The sequence below is a fragment of the Lepidochelys olivacea genome, assembly GCF_965140295.1.
Source record: "Lepidochelys olivacea isolate rLepOli2 genome assembly, chromosome: 2".
Taxonomy (NCBI): Eukaryota; Metazoa; Chordata; order Testudines; family Cheloniidae; genus Lepidochelys; species Lepidochelys olivacea.
Window position 1 is genome coordinate 223,173,656 of NC_140412.1, and position 17,053 is coordinate 223,190,708.

The window sequence follows — 17,053 nt, forward strand, 5'->3', positions numbered from 1 at the left end:
TCTCCGCATCTAGCTCCTTGTTACAAGGATTTTCTCTCCCTATAGATTTGTACTAGCGTATTTTAGTTGTTGTTGTAATAAAATTAATACTAGTGACAATACTAATGGGCCAATCCTGCAATTCACTCCTCTGCCCTCTTGAATTGCTGCTGGCTTCAATGAGGGCTCTTTGCAGATGCAGCAGCATGCCTGTATGTAGTGAATTATGGGAGCAGAACCAAAGTCAGTATCATCGTCAAGATGATAGGCTCTTTAGTTCCTCTTCCAGATTATGTATTGTTATCTCTTTTGATCCAGGCACCTAGCCCATTTTCAGGGTCTGGTGGGTTGTTTGCATCTGGTGGAGACATTGATAATGGAATCAGATATTTCTTTGATGTAATCTTGTTTATTTACAAAAAATGCACACAAAATCCCATTGTCCTGAACACAGTAGGAACCAAACAACAAGAGGCAGTTTCTTTGCTTACAGTTCCAGGCCTGCCTTTCCAGCCAGCACCCTGCTCAAAAAGCATTCTCTCTCTCTCTCAGGACCATGCTCCCTGTGCTTCTGGTGTTAAGACACAAACACCTTCACCAAGCAATACCCAGCCACACACCCCGCACTTGTTTGCATTCATTCTGCAGCAAAACACCTCCATCCATAGCTCAGATTCTCTGACTGCCTTATATGTGGCCTGTGTTTTGGATGGTGGCTCCTATTGGTTCAGCTATTTTGCTTTAATAAGGAACTTAACTGTTTCTTACATTTATCCTGAATGAAGGGAGTCTCTCACACCCATCAGCTTCAATGAGGTTTCACCCTATCTCTGTCATAAGCGTTATATGTGGAAACAAGAACTACACTTTTAATTACTCCAAAGTAGTAAAACAAGCAATGTGGATGCTTTGTAAAAATTTAATTTACATCTGAAATGTATTCATAAAATTGGATACAAATAAAGAATGTAGCAAAGATGGAGGTTGTAACATTGTCATGCTGTCCTATATTTCGGAGTGAAGGTTGCTGTGGTTTTTCCATAAAATTTAATATTGTATATTATAAATATCAATTGAATATGTACATTCTTGGTAGTTACATTGAGAATATTGTTTTACTTTTTACTTCAGTGAGGGGAAGTTCCTTCAAGAAAGGACACAACATATTTTCTAGAAGAGAGTATGTCTGGAATACAATGTTGTCACAGCATAAGGGCTCCTGCTGATAGATGAATGCTAAAGAGAAACTAAGACTTTGCCTCAGTGTTTATTTTTAAAGCAGGAAGCATTGCTCCTTTCACAGTATTCTATTACCAAAACCGTTTATTCCCATTATATTTAGTGACTGATGGATTTTGTGGGGTGAACTTACTCTAACATAATTGGAAAACTGTATCCCTATTTGCTCTTTGATATAGTCAGTCAGAAAACAGCTCATCTGTTAAAAAAAAAACAAAAAACTTTTAAGATACTGTATTTTGTATGTAAGATGGTTGCTGCCAGCTAAGTTTTTTGTCTTGTAGTTTTACAATTAGGCATGCAGAAATTATGTGGATTTGATTTAGTATACTGAAAATATTAATCGCAGACATGTGTGGCATGTTCTATGCTAGACATACCCTAGCTTCTGCTGACATACTGGATGTTCTCATTTCTCTCCTACCTGGCACAAAGTGTGGCTGCTTACAACAGACCTCAATTAACAGACCAATTAGGCTTTGCATAGTTTGTCCAGGCTTATGTGGCCTTTCCTGTATTTTGAAAGGCAGCTTCTTCTGCACATTAAGTAGCAAGTTGTTAAATTAAAACATTTAGTTCTATATTTTGATAAGCACTATCTGTATCATTCCATTTGCTTTTCTAACTAGTATAATCAGAAATTAGAACTGATTAGGTAAGCACATTTATGTATGCTTCTAGTGCATTGAAAACAACTGAAGTTGGGCTGTGAAAGTATATTTATGCCCCATATGTTGTGTTAGCCATTTTTAAGGACTTGCCTATATCCATGAGAGGATACTTCCCTGCCTAACTTTATGCACTCAGACCTTGGTCTTTCAAATGCTTATGCACTTGTTTAATTTTACTCAGATGAATAGTTGCTTTGACTTTAGTGGGATTATTCATGTGAGTAAAGTTAAGCATGTGTATTGGTGTTTTCATGACTGGGGCTCTAGTGTTACCCTAAATTTTAGATGCCAATTATGTTACCTACAAATTTGCATGGGCTCTTAGCACCTTGAGCACAAGCCCACCAGTTATGTTAGCCTATGATAGGGCTTCTAATTTAACAAAAGGGTAACAAGGTTCTGGCCCATCCTAAAGGAATTGCCAGGGTGTTACTGGGGGCCTGTCTACGACCTGCAGAGGGCTCCCCAGAGCAAGCTATTTTAGCTAATCCCTGAAAGGGCACGGATACAGTCTTCCGCTCAAGGATTGACCCACATAAGCAGAAATTCTTCAAAAACAAAAGATTTATTTATTTAACAGAAATAAAAAAAATACAGAGAGTTTAAAGCAAGAAAAGATACATAGGACTTAATAAAACGCAATAGAATTACGTTTAAGAATTATACAATAAAGCAGTGCAACAAAATAAAATACACAGGAGACTTAGACTATGTAGCATTTACAATGTAATAGGCATATAGAGACCCCGCATACACAAAGGCTTTAGTCTTAGTGTTCAAATCTAATACTGTACTTAATACAAGGTAGTATACGCGGCCTCTATATATACATCTGAGAAACCATTACCATATTCACAGATTAAAAATAAAATGTTTACTTAACACTGACATTACCACTTAACACTAACCACTTAACACCTAACATTTAATATCTAATCATATAACATTTAACATACCATGAGCGGTGATCAGCTGGTCGCAAGATGGGTAGGGGAGATCTCATTCCGAAGCACAGGCATCCAGCTTTTGACAGACATACCCAGACACCCTTGAACAGGAGATGGTAAAATCAGACTTACACTCTATCTTCTTAATTCCCTCTGACCCGTCTCAGGGGGCCTTCTGCTCTGTCAGTATCCGGAGATCATGGTGTCAGCACCTGGAGACGATGGTTGCTGCTGCTGCAGGCATAGCGGCAGTTGCTGCTGATTGCGCTTCTATGAAAGTCGTTGCCATGGTGACCTTTAGAATTCTGCTGCTGTTTTTTTTGGGTAACTGTTTTCCGGAATCTTCTTAAGATGCTGCTGCAGTTGTCTTAGCCTCTGCTGTTCTGGTTGCTGCTTGAGGCTTCTGATCTTCACAGGCCCCCAAAACCCCACACTTTCAGCCTGGTAGCTGTGGGCCTTATATACTAATTACTCTCTCAAGGTCAGCTCATCTCAGCTAATCAGCTTCTAGCTTTCCTAGCACCTCCCCATTATGTCATACCTATTTTTAGATACATAGCTCGTCCCCCTGAGACCATCTTGGGTAGAGCACCTCTCCCTGATGCCATCTTGGGTAGAGCTCCTTCCCCTGTGTTGCTGGAGACTTCTGGAATTTTCCACTCTCTAAATTTAAACTATGTCATCCCCATCACCGCCATTTTGTCTGCCATGTTGGATTCTCTAATTTTACACTATAATTAATTTCTACTTATCTAGAGCCTAAATCTTAGAATTAGTGCTTTATGCAAATCAAAGTGTCCTGATACTGTCACCACCTTAACTATGTAAATTGAGAGAAGTGAATTTTAACAGTGTTTTTAAACCCCCTCTGAGGTTTTTCTCTGCTGGTCTCTATCAAGGTGCTGCAACGTTTTTTCAAAACAGCTAAAAGCAAAATTTCTTTTTACCCTGGAGCCAAGGATAGATGCTTTTTTTCTCCTTTTAGTTATAAATGAAAGAAATAAATGCAGCTTTAATTGCCTCACCTGCACTCTGACCACTAATCCACATCTGCTAAGACTACTTCTAACAAGAGCTGTCAAGCGATTAAAAAAATTAATTGCAATTAATCATGTGATTAAAAATTAGTTATGATTAATCGTGCTGTTAAACAATAATACAGTACCATTTATTTAAATATTTGTGGATGTTTTCTACCAATTACAACACACAATACAATGTGTACAGTGCTCAGTTTATATTTATTTTTATAACAAATATTTGCACTGTAAAAAAAGAAAAGAAATATTTTTAAATTCCCGCATTGCAAGTGCCGTAGTGGAATCTCTTTATCACGAAAGTTGAATTTACAAATGTAGAATTATGTAAAAAAAAACCCCTGCATTCAAAAATAAAACAATGTAAAACTTTAGAGCCTGCAAGTCCACTCAGTCCTACTTCTTGTTCAGCCAATTGCTCAGAGAAACAAATGTGTGTATGTTTTCTGGAGATAACGCTGCTCGCTTCTTGTTTACAGTGTCACCTGAAAGTGAGAACAGACGTTCACATGGCACTGTTGTAGCCAGTGTCACAAGATATTTAAGTGCCAAATGCCCTAAAGATTCATATGTCCTTTCATCCTTCAGCCACCATTTCAGACGACATGCATCATTCTGCTCGATGACAATCCAAAGCAGTGCGGCCCGACGCATGTTCATTTTCATCATCTGAGTCAGATGCCACCAGCAGAAGGTTGATTTTCTTTTTTGGTGGTTCAGATTCTGTAGTTTTCACATCAGAGTGATGCTCTTTTAAGACTTCTGAAAGCATGTTCCACATGTAATCCCTCTCAGATTTTGGAAGGCTCTTCAATTTCTTAAACCTTGGGTTAGATGCTGTCTCTATCTTTAGAAATCTCACATTAGTATCTTCTTTGCATTTTGTCAACTCTGCAGTGAAAGTGTTCTTAAAATGAACAATATGCACTGGGTCACTATTTAAGACTTCTATAACATGAAATATATGGTGGAATGTGGGTAGAACAGAGCAGGAGACATACAGTTCTCCCCCCAAGAGTTCAGTCACAAATTTAATTAATGCAGTTTTTTTAATGAGCATCATCAGCATGGAAGCATGTCCTCTGGAATGGTGGCCAAAGCATGAAGGGGCATAGGAATGTTTAGCATATCTGGCATGTAAATACATTGTAATGCTGGCTAAAAAAGTGCGAATGCCTGTTCTCACTTACAGGTGACACTGTAAATAATAAGCAGGCAGTATTATCTCTCGTAAATGTAAACAAACTTGTTTGTCTTCGCGATTTGCTGAACAAGAAGGAGGACTGAGTGGACTTGTTGGCTCTAAAGTATTACATTAGTTAGTTTTTGAGTGCAGTTATGGAAAAAAAAATCTACTTTGTAAGTTACACTTTCATGATAAAGAGATTGCACTACAGCACTTGTATGAGGTGAATTGAAAAATACTATTTCTTTTGTTTATCATCTTTAGATACATACCATGAGCGGTGATCAGCTGGTCGCACATATTAGTAATCAGAACTAATAATATAAAGTGAGCACTGTACACTTTGTATTCTGTGTTGTAATTGAAATCAATATATTTGAAAATGTAGAAAAACATCTAAAAATATTTAATAAATTTCACTTGGTTTTCTGTTGCTTAACAGTGCAATTAAAACTGCGATTAATTTTTTGAGTTAATTGCGTGAGTTAACTGTGATTAATTGACAGCCCTACTTCTAACATTCAAAACCTCCTCAAATAGCCACTTTTAAAAAAAAAAGGCCAAAAAGTGTTTCTCTTTTCTTCCAAAATAAGAAATTTACCTTTATAGTTACACTGGTCTATCTTTACATTTCTGTATTTCAAGTGTCTACATTTTTAGAATTCAGCTTGCTTCACCTTCCTTCTGTTGTGCTACATTTAAACATTTAAACATGGGTAACATAATGAGACTCATATTACTGTGCTTTAGCAATAATCTAGTTCTTTGCTTATGTTGAACTGCTTAGCCTTTTGGCCACTTGGTTTATCCACTTGGAGAAAACTAGGTTATTGCCTCATAGAAGAATGATGCGTGTACAGTTTAAATACCATGACTGTATTCATAGATGTGTACGTACATAATATACAGATGTTTTAAAGATGTTAAATTATTATTTTTAGGATCCTGCCACATCAGACTCAGATTCCACAGCAGCAGACTGCAGGTCAGTACAAAAAAAATGCTGAAAGTTCAGGTGATAATGGGCAGCACTGAGCACCCAATACTTACTCAACCTTTGGCGTGTGGAAACAATTTTGAAATGTTATAAGATGTTGCGAAATTATAGTTCCCTGCCAAATGTTTCCAGTGATTTCTCCATGAAAACTGGGACAGCTTGAGAGTAGGCAGAAAGGTTACAGTGCAAGTGGGACTAGTAACACAGATCCTGTGAAGTTAAAACAGAGATCTTCTTACATAGACTAGCCTCTCACCCCAACAGCTAGCCACATCTAATTTCATCTTGCTACTGTCAAGAACAGTGAGTGATAAAACAGCACTTTTGTCTTGCTTTTACCAGATATAAACAATGGAGATTGGGGAATTTCTGGGCAGAACAATTAAATCCAGGGTGTAGATTTCCATTGGCCTTCGTGAATGAACTCCATCTGTCTAGAGCGCAAAAATGTGAGGTATCATCAGCTGCTTGTCTTCGGTTAGCATCTCTGATTTGAGAGAGAAATCTACATTTGTAGAAAAGAGGATAAGAATCATACTAGGAAAATACAGTGGCCAAAATGGGTGGGTTGTTCAGTGTGTATGCTAAGGACAACCAACTCTGAGATTGCTCTTGGGAGGGAAAGTATCCACAACAACGGAAACAAGAGTTATACATATCATAATGTGTGTGCACCTCTTAGACAAAGGTTTGTCTTATATGTAAGAAACCCTTGTTTGGTGTTTTCATTCAAAATTCTTCTTCTTCATTACTGCTTTCGGGGATTAAAGGAGAATTTCGTATGACAACATTTCAAAGATTTGAGGCAAGTATATAATAGATGTTTATGCCCTTGTGTTTTTTAGTTATCTAAGAATTAAAAACACATGTATAAAATTTGATAATTCTGCACAATATCATTACATGGCTTTAATTATGTTTTCAGATAATTTTAAGAAAGTGGTAGGTGGCACAGTGGTTCTCTGTCCTGAGACTTAGGGTTTAAATTTAGTGAAGTTCATCCCACAGAGAAAAGTGTTGTTTTGGTCAGTTGTAAAAACACCACACAATTCAGCCTTTTAAAAAAAAACAACAAAAATTAGTTTCCACTCAAAAGAAACCAAGTTTTAGACAAGGTCAGATTAAAGTGCATGGTTCTAGACAGAAGAGACTTGCACAGCTTTCACTGTTCTTTTTGAGAGCATTTGAAAATGATGTGTCCCCCTTGTTCAATATTTATGTTACTAGCAACTATACAGTGTTGCTATTTCATGGAAACTTAGTGGCAGATATTCTTTCTAGAAACAGATTTGGAACTATGGATGTGCTGGCAAATAGAAGGAATAGAAATAGTTACTGAAGTTGCTATTCTCACTGTGGATGTCAGGTTCAAGGAGTAATTGGACTAACTGAAGCATCCATGTCCTCTGCACCTAGAAGCTGATAGCACTCCTCACTCTACTTGGCAACTTCTGCCCCATAATTTAGATCTCTAGCAATTGGGGGTAAAATTCCTGTGAAACATTAGTAAATTGTTAGTAAATGGGAATGGTGGTGAAAATCCCAGTCTTTGCTCATTTGAGTGGAAACAAAAGAAGATCAGCAGCAGAAGAGGACATTACAATAGGAATGAAATCTGCCATCATGTCCCCTAGCTTATCTGATCAGAAAGATGTTTCATTTTGCAATTCACGTTAGAGGTTGTTGACCAGATGTTGTATGTCCCTTCCTTCCCTTTCTCTCAAATAAGAAGTGCTTGTTCTGACATCCCCAAAGTTAGCTCTCACATGACTGTCTATTTGGGCCAGATGTTCTGGTGTGTTCCATCATGTCTATTTTATGGAAATAGCCACATCAGATTAGCTACACGTTTTCCTATAGCTTCCAAGAATTTGGCAGTTAAAAACCACACAAAGAAACCCAGGAAAACAGGAGTCCCTACACTCACCGGCTCCCAGGAGAATCAGGCTTTGAGAGCGCCCCAGCCTCCCCTACCCTGCTTTTTACCCCTCCTTGCTAGCTTGTGGCTACTTTGGAGAAAGGGATTTAGGGTCTTTTCTTCTCTACTCCCCATCCCTTGCCAGGGACCTTGGGAGGGAGTTGCCACCATAGCTCAGTGCACATGAAACACACACCCCTACCTCAGCAGCAGTGACACAGCCTTTCCTTCCCCCCCACCCCCACAAGCGCACCTCAGCTCCCTACCAGGCCAGGCTGCCAGGGGCTCATTTCAGTACTGGTAGGGACCAACCTCTGTGCCCCAGGACAGGACCATGAACAGGTTTCGCATCCCCACCCTTCCTAAACAGCACCCTTGGCCTATGCCACACTCCGAGCCCCACCCTTGGCCTATGCCACACTCCTTATCCCTCCCTGCCAGCACACGGCTTCCTGCAGCATTGAGAGGAGCTCCTGAGAGTTTCAGCTAGAGGGCAGAGTGGGACCCAGGTGCCAGCCATGCTCCTGTCAGAGGCTCTGCTCACCACTGCTTCTCTTCCTGCTGGCCTCTGGCACCACAAGAAGCTGCTATGGGTTCTACCAAGTTGAGGTCCTGAGTTTTGGCTACTCTCTCAGCCATGTGAGATGCGTGTTAAGTACCAGGTTGCTGCACAGATGCGCAGCTTAAAGGGAACATTGACGGGGACCCTGTCCATCTGTGTTTGTCCAGCACCTAGCACCACAATCCAATTGGGGCTTCTGGGCTCCCCCATAATATAACTAATACATAATTATTGGTGTATTTTGCATTACTCATGAATACTTTTTCCAGGAATATATTGCCCCCCCCCTTTTTTTTAAACAAATATGGGGTGAAAGGGTTTGCGATTAGTAAGGCCACAAAGAATTTGCACAGGATGAGTAAAATCAAATCCTTGTCCGTGGTGTGTACATTAATTGTTATATATACACTCAACACAATGCTACCTACAAGATAGGTACACCTCTGCAACTGTGGTTACTTTCCTCTCTAGCAAGGGTGGGCAAACTTTTTGGCGTGAGGGCCACATCGGGGTATGGAAAGTGTATGGCGAGCCATGAATGCTCACAAAATTGGGGGTAGGAGTGTGGGCTCTGGCTAGGGGTGCAGGCTCTTGGGTGCGGCCAGAAGGAGTTCAGGGTTCAGGAGGGGGCTCCGGGTTGAGGTGTGGGGGGAGCAGGATGGTTCTGGCTGGGGGTGTGGGCTCTGGGTACAAGAGGGGGCTCTGGGCTGGCATCGACTGGTTTGGAGGGAGGGAGATCAGGGCTATGGCAGGGGAGAGGGGAATGGGGAGGGCAGGGGGGCAGGCTCCAGCCACTTCCTGCAAGCAGCTCCCAGAAGCATGCCCCCCCCAGCTCTGAGGTGCAGCCAGGCGGCATTGCATGTTGCCCTGTCCGCCTGGCTATGCCTCCATGTACTACGTAGGAGCCGGAGGGGGGGTCATTCCAGCTGCTTTCTGGGAGCCATGCGGTGTGGGACAAGCCCTGGACCACACTCCCAGGCGGGAGCTGAGGTCCAGATGGGGCCCGTGGGCCCATACTTTGCCCACCCCTGCTCTATAGGCTGGGACAGGCAGCACTCAGCATCACTTTTCACTGCACATGGGTGAGTTAGCGCATATATCACTTTTTTCATCTCCAGTTCAAGCACCCTTTGGGCCAAGCTCATAGTGATGGAAAAAACAACCCCTTCTCTTGCATTGGTCAGTCCCTTTCTTTCCCTTTCCACTCATTTTATTGGATGATAATTGAACCTCCTTCTATGGTCTGGTTGTACAGGGAAAAGTTGCACCCCATGATATAATGGAAGTACTTCCCTGACATTATGGCACGTGGCAGTTGCAAGATGTCTTCTAACTGGAAATCTATCACCTGCATTAGCAGAAGAATGGATTTTTAGTATGTTGTTGACTTTGACTAGGACGTAGGAACTTGAACATTTTACCCAGCGTCATTATCAAATTAGCGTAACTATATTCCACTATTTTCAAATGGAATTTTTACACATACAAAACATTTACAGGTCAGGAAAGTTACAGAAATAGTTTCCCTTTTTGATTTGAAGAGTTAAGAAATTGAATTTCTATCAAAAATATAAATAATATTGTAACTGTTCAACAAAATATAAATAACTGAGCACTTGATTTTAAGAGGCCCCGTAGACACCGCTAATTAGTATTTAATGAGAGGGAGAAGAGAATATGGCTAGTAACTGTCCTTTTTGAATACCCACTAAACAAATTTTCCACTGTATGTGTTACCTCATGAGGACTTCTAAAAGTATGACAACTAGACTAATATTCGCCGACACTGATGTTGTACTTTCAACAAAGGGTGGAATTGTGCCAAGATAAAAACAAGTGCGGAGAGATAAAAACTAGGGCTGTCAAGTGATTAAAAAAATTAATCGCTATTAATCACACTGTTAAACAATAATAGAATACCATTTATTTAAATATTTGTGGATGTTTTCCACATTTTCAAATATATTTAATTCAATTTCAACACAGAATACAAAGTGTACAGTGCTCACTTTATATTTATTTTTATTATAAATATTTGCACTGTAAAAATAGTATTTTTAAATTCACTTAATACAAGTACTGTAGTGCAATTTCTTTGACATGAAAGTTGAACTTACAAATGTAGAATTATGCACAAAAATAACTGCATTCAAAAATACAAATAATGTCAAACTTTAGAGCCTGCAAGTCTACTCAGTCCTACTTCTTGTTCAGCCAATTGCTCAGACAAACAAGTTTGTTTATATGTTTAGGAGACAATGCTGCCCACTGCTTGTTTACAATATCACCTGAAAATGAGAACAGGCATTCTCATGGCACTGTTTTAGCCGGCGTTGCAAGATATTTATGTGCCAGATGCGCTAAAGATTCATATGGCCCTTCATGCTTCAACCACCATTCCAGAGGACATGCGTACATGCTGATGATGGATTCTGCTCAATTACGATCCAAAGCAATGCAGACTGACTTATGTTCATTTTCATCATCTGAGTCAGATGCCACCAGCAGAAAGTTGATTTTCTTTTTTGGTGGTTCGGGTTCTGTAATTTCTGCATTGGAGTGTTGCTCTTTATAAGACTTCTGAAAGCATGCTCCACACCTCGTCCCTCTCAGATTTTGGAAGGCACTTCAAATTCTTAAACCTTGGGTCAAGTGCTCTAGCTATCTTTAGAAATCTCACATTAGTATCTTCTTTGCATTTTGTCAAATCTGCAATGAGTGTGTTCTTAAAATGAACAACATGCTGGGTCATCATATGAAACTGCTATAACATGAAATATATGACAGAATGCAGGTAAAACACATAGCAGGAAACATAGAAGGAGTTCAGTCACAAATCTAATTAATGCATGATTTATTTAATGAGCGTCATCAGTATGGAGGCATGCCCTCCAGAATGGTGGCCAAAGCATGAAGGGGCATACGAATGTTTAGCATATCTGGCATATAAATACCTTGCAATGCCGGCTACAGAAGTGCTGTGCGAAAGCCTTTTCTCGCTTTCAGGTGACATTGTGAATAAGAAGCGGGCAGCATTACCTCTCGTCAATGTAAACAAACTTGTTTGTCTTATCGATTGGCTGAACAAGAAGTAGGACTGAGTGAACTTGTAGGCTTTGAAGTTTTACATTGTTTTGTTTTTGAGTGCAGTTATGGAACAAAAAAAATCTGCATTTGTAAGTTGCACTTTCATAATAAAGAGATTGCACTGCAGTACTTGCATGAGGTGAATGAAAAAATACTACTTTTATCATTTTTACAGTGCAAATATTTGTAATAAAAATAAAGTGAGCACTGTGCACTCCGTATTCTGTGTTGTAAATGAAATCAATATATTTGAAAATGTAGAAAAACATCCAATATATTTAATAAATTTCAATTGGTATTCTGTTGTTTAACAGTGTGATTAAAACGAGTTTAATTTTTAATCGAGTTTAATTTTTTTAATTGTGATTAATTTTTTTGAGTTAATCGCGTGAGTTAACTGCGATTAATCAGCAGCCGTAATTAAACCAAAACGTAGTAAGTCAAAACACTCAGCTAATATATGTGTGGTACTGCTGGGAATTGCAAATAAATTACCAGATGAAGAAGTACATCCCCTGTTAACTATTCCCTTTTATTCCTTAGCCAGCTGGCAAAATCCGTGCTACCTACCTTGGGCTGTTGGTTTAACAAAATTATCAGATATTCTTGTAATACAGAAATTGTCTTAGATATAAAGATATGCAGGAATTCCCAATTTGAGTTGTACACTCTCCTCTAGTCAGGCCTCTATTAGTTCTTTAGTAACAAAGAACTGGTTGGAAAACCGTTCCCAGAGAGTAGTTCACAGTCATGCTGGAATGGCATAACAAGTGGAGTTCCGGAGGGATCAGTTCTGGGTCCAGTTCTGTTCAATATCTTCATCAATGATTTAGATAATGGCATAGAGAGTACACTTATAAAGTTTGCGGATGATACCAAGCTGGGAGGCGTTGCAAGTGCTTTGGAGGATAGGATTATAATTCAAAATGATCTGGACAAACTGGAGAAATGGTCTGAAGTAAATAGGATGAAATTCAATAAGGACAAATGCAAAGTAGTCCAGTTAGGAAGGAACAATCAGTTGCACACATACAAAATGGGAAATGACTGTCTAGGAAGGAGTACTGCGGAAAAGGTAGTACTGGGGGTCATATTAGACCGCAAGCTAAATATGAGTTAACAGTGTAACACCGTTGCAAAAAAAGCGATCATCATTCTTGGATGTATTAGCAGGAAAAGTAAGCAAGACATGAGAAGTAATTCTTCCGCTCTACTCTGCGCTAATTAGGCCTCAACTGGAGTATTGTGTCCAGTTCTGGGTGCCACATTTCAGGAAAGATGTGGACAAATTGGAGAAAGTCCAGAGAAGAGCAACAAAAATTATTAAAGGTCTAAAAAGCATGACCTATGAGGGATGATTGAAAAAAAATTGGGTTTGTTTAGTCTGGAAAAGAGAAGACTGAAAGGGGACATGATAATAGTTTAAGTACATAAAAGGTTGTTACAAGAAGGAGGGAGAAAAATTGTTATTCTTAACCTCTGAGGATAGGAGAAAAAGCAATGGGCTTAAATTGCAGCAAGGAAGGTTTAGGTTAGACATTAGGAAAAACTTTTTGTCAGGGTGGGTAAGTGCTGGAATAAATTGCCTAGGGAGGTTGTGGAATCTCCATCATTGGAGATTTTTAAAAGCAGGTTAGACAAACACCTGTCAGGGATGGTCTAGATACTTAGTCCTGCCATGAGTGCAGGGGACTGGACTAGATGATGTCTCGAGGTCCCTTCTACTCCTATGATTCTATAATTCTAGAGGGATAGATTCCCAGTCACATTGATTCTTCCCTTCCCCTCTACCCAAAAATTCTTTGGTCTAGGACAGGGGTGGCCAACCTGAGCCTGAGAAGGAGCCAGAATTTACCAATGTACGTTGCCGAAGAGCCACAGTAATATGTCAGTAGTTCCCCATCAGCTCCCCCCCCCCAAACCCTGTGCCTCCCGCCAGACGGCAGCCCTGCCGATCAGCGCCTCCCATTCCCTCCCCGCACCTCCCAATCAGCTGTTTTGTGATGTGCAAGAGGCTCGGGGGGACGGAGGGGGTGGAGCGAGGGCACGGGCTCAGGGAGGGCGTGGGACGGGGTGGAGTGGGGACAGGGTTTGAGCAGTGAGCACCCCCCGGCACATTGGACAGTTGGCGCCTGTAGCTTCAGCCCCAGAGTCGGTGCCTGTACAAGGAGCCGCATATTAACTTCTGAAGAGCCGCATGTGGCTCTGGAGCCACAGGTTGGCCACCCCTGGTCTAGGAGATGGAAAGTATCTTCAAAGTGAGTGGATTAAATTACTCTCTGTGGATTTCAGATAGTGTGATCATCCTTACATCAAAAGCGTGTTGTTATTCACATCTACCATACTTGCTTACTCCAAACAAGCTAAAAGTTATTCAGGCTTGTCTAAATACAGGAATTCTAAACAGGGAAACATGTTTGAATTTGGATTCGGGTTTGGAAGAATCTGAAAAAAAAAAGTCTGAAGTTGGCATTCATTACATCAAACGTGGACAGTTGGGTGGCCATGGACTTGAGTTGCTGACAGTTCTAATGCATACTTTGAGTTCTGGAGGCATAGGGAAAGGATATGTAATTCCTGTTTATAATGGTGAAAATATAGTTCTGTATTCTAAAATGAGCTGTAACCATTAATGGATTATATACATTCTTATTTATTTACAGGTAAATGGTATCCCTGAAGAAAGAAAATTGACAGAAGCAATGAATTTGTAATCAAATAATGCAGTAATCATGTCTTATTTCCTTATTTGTGCAAATAATGCATGCGCTTTTCTGGAGTACAGTGTGCATGCCTACAGTATTAAGTTCTTCAGTGCCAGATTGTACAATCATTCCCATTTAACCAGTGTATCGTATCTTTTTTGTACTTTGGACATTTTTGACAATTTGTAAAACACTGATAACTTTTTATATTTGTTACATTAAGAAAACTATCTTTAAAATAAACATATTAATAAATATCAAACGTCGCACTATTTTTATGATCAACTGAGAATTCTAAGGAAAAAGTGAGTTCTTTCAAAGTAACAGCCAGATTCAAAGATTTTTAGACTCATTTCTATAGAAATATTTGTTTAAATGTTTGATTTAGAGGGAATCAATCTAGGAAATAGTGGAAAAATTAGCTCAAAAATTATGGATCTCTGCTAAGCCAGAAGGTCTGTAGCATTACCATTTGGGGAAGATGCGCTGACATTTTGTTGGTAGGATGGCACACTTGCCTTACCAGCATCACATCTTTGCAAATCTGAAATATAATAATTTCTGACATTTCTAAAGCACCTCCCACATGTAATGCATTATTCCTTCTCACTTTCCTACTTGAGCAGTACTGAAGTTTGTGGGATATATTGAGGCTTTATTAAATGTAAAAGTAGCATTTTTATTATTTAGACACTCAGATACTCTAGTGAAAAGCACGATTATAAAAACCTAGATAACTGTTTTTAAAGGGGCTAAAAATATTGAAAAATTGGTTTCCTACTACTCCACAATACTTTGTTATCATTGTCAAGTTTGTCCATACACAGGCTTTGCAGGACAAAAGTATTCAACAATCTGGCCATCCACTAATCCATGCATTTTAGAAGAACATAGATAATAGATCACAGCATGCAGAAATCCATTTCTTTAAACAAACAATGTTTAGTCCATGTTGTGCCAAAATTTAAGTATTTTTCTCTTTTATGTATGTATGTTTTTTAACACAAATTGATCATTTTGGTGATGTATTTTCTAATGTAACAATGTAGTTTAAGGCCTAAATGGCTGTATTATATATTCAGTGTGCAGTCTTTTAAAAATATTTTTTTAAAAAAAATCTTAAAATTGACAGAATACCAATACACAATACAACTCAGAGTAACTCAGTTTCTCAAATAATATTTCTGGTAATTAGTATTTCTCTCTAATACTTATTTGCTTTACCTGGTAAAATGTAATGACTTAGAGGCATTCATCCATGCAACAAGGTACTTTTAAAAATCTATGGGTTTGTTAAAAGGATGTAAATTTATGTCTCCGTGCATATAAATATATATTTATCAGAATATCTTCCTAATCTCCTAGGTAACATTTTCCTGAATATTTTATTAATTTCTATGACATTTCTATAGTCTTCATTCAAATATGGTTGACACAAAACTTCAGAACTCCTGCAGTCATCTGGCAAAGGGGTCATCGTAGTGGATCCCCATTGAATTGGCAGGATCATGACGCTGGGGCTGATATTCTGCTTTTAACTCATATTTGTGCTTTGTTTTTCCAGGATCTGTATTTTTGTTTTGCTGTTACACTAGTTAAGGCTACATTTCAACTTTAATAGGACACTTTGAACTTGAGGTACAAAACTATACATGCTTTAAAACTACTATCATCTGATGGCCAATGTCTTTTGGATTCTGAGCATCTGTATTTCTTTAGTCTATAAGTACAAATTTTAAATAGCCTCCTGAGCTGGTGTGACATATCCAAAACCCAGTGTATTAGTGGCATCTACTGATTTGTGAGAAAGTTGTCACAAGGCCTGCAAACTCAAACTGGTGAGCTCTGGATGGCAGCAAGAGTCTTTTCCTTACAATAGAAGTGTGTTCTCTAAAGCAGTGGCTCTCAACCTTTCCAGACTATTGTACCCCTTTTGGGAGTTTGATTTGTCTTACATACTCCGAACTTTCACCTCACTTAAAAACAACTTGCTTACAAAATCAGACAAAAGATACAAGTGTCACAGCACACTATTACTGACAAATTGCTTACTTTCTTATTTTTACCATATAATTATAAAATAAATCAATTGGAATATAAATATTGTACTTACATTTCAGTGTATAGTATATAGAGCAGTATAACAAGTCATTGTCTGTATGAAATTTTAGTTTGTACTGACTTCGCTAGTGCTTTTTATGTAGCCTGTTGTAAAAAAAAAATAGGCAAATATCTAGATCCGGGGTTCTCAACTTTTTTCTTTCTGAGGTCCCTCCAACATGATATAAAAACTCCACAGCCCACCTGTGCCACAACTGGCTTTCTGCATATAAAAGCGAGGGCCAAAGTTAGCAGGTAGCAAGCAGGGCAATTGCCTGGGGCCCCATGCCACAGGGGCCCCCATAAAGCTATGTTGCTCAGGCTTTGGTTTCAGCCCCAGGTGGCAGGGCTCAGGCCCACAGGCTTCAGCCCAATGCAGGGGGTCTTCGGTTTTCTGCCCGGGGCCCCAGCTAGTCTAACGCTGGCCCTGCTTGGAGGACCCCCTAAAACCTGCGCACAGTCCTCCAGGGGGCCACAGAACTCTGGTTAAAAACTCTAGGTGAGTTGCTGTGCCCCTGGGAAGACCTCTGCGTATGCTTAGCGGTACATGTACCCCTGGTTGAGAACCACGGCTCTGTAGAACAAGATGACCAAATGCCACATCCACAAGCATCAATAATATTTC

At 39.5% G+C, this 17,053-nt stretch overlaps 1 protein-coding gene across 6 annotated transcripts in view; it reads left to right on the forward strand.

The window, feature by feature from the left end:
* SGCE (sarcoglycan epsilon) overlaps window positions 1-14,543 on the forward strand; it is a 61,097-nt gene extending 46,554 nt beyond the window's left edge. For 3 of the 6 annotated variants that reach the window (XM_084619126.1, XM_084619124.1, XM_084619128.1), the window contains 3 exons: window positions 6,001-6,044; window positions 6,827-6,861; window positions 14,287-14,541. In XM_084619126.1, the coding sequence (XP_084475252.1) occupies window positions 6,001-6,044; window positions 6,827-6,861; window positions 14,287-14,337 (130 nt within the window). In that variant the 3' untranslated portion in view covers window positions 14,338-14,541. Of the gene's footprint in view, window positions 1-6,000; window positions 6,045-6,826; window positions 6,862-14,286 lie in introns of all 6 variants that reach the window. The other 3 variants (XM_084619129.1, XM_084619125.1, XM_084619127.1) reach the window with 3 other exon arrangements.
* The last annotated feature ends 2,510 nt before the right edge of the window (window positions 14,544-17,053 follow it).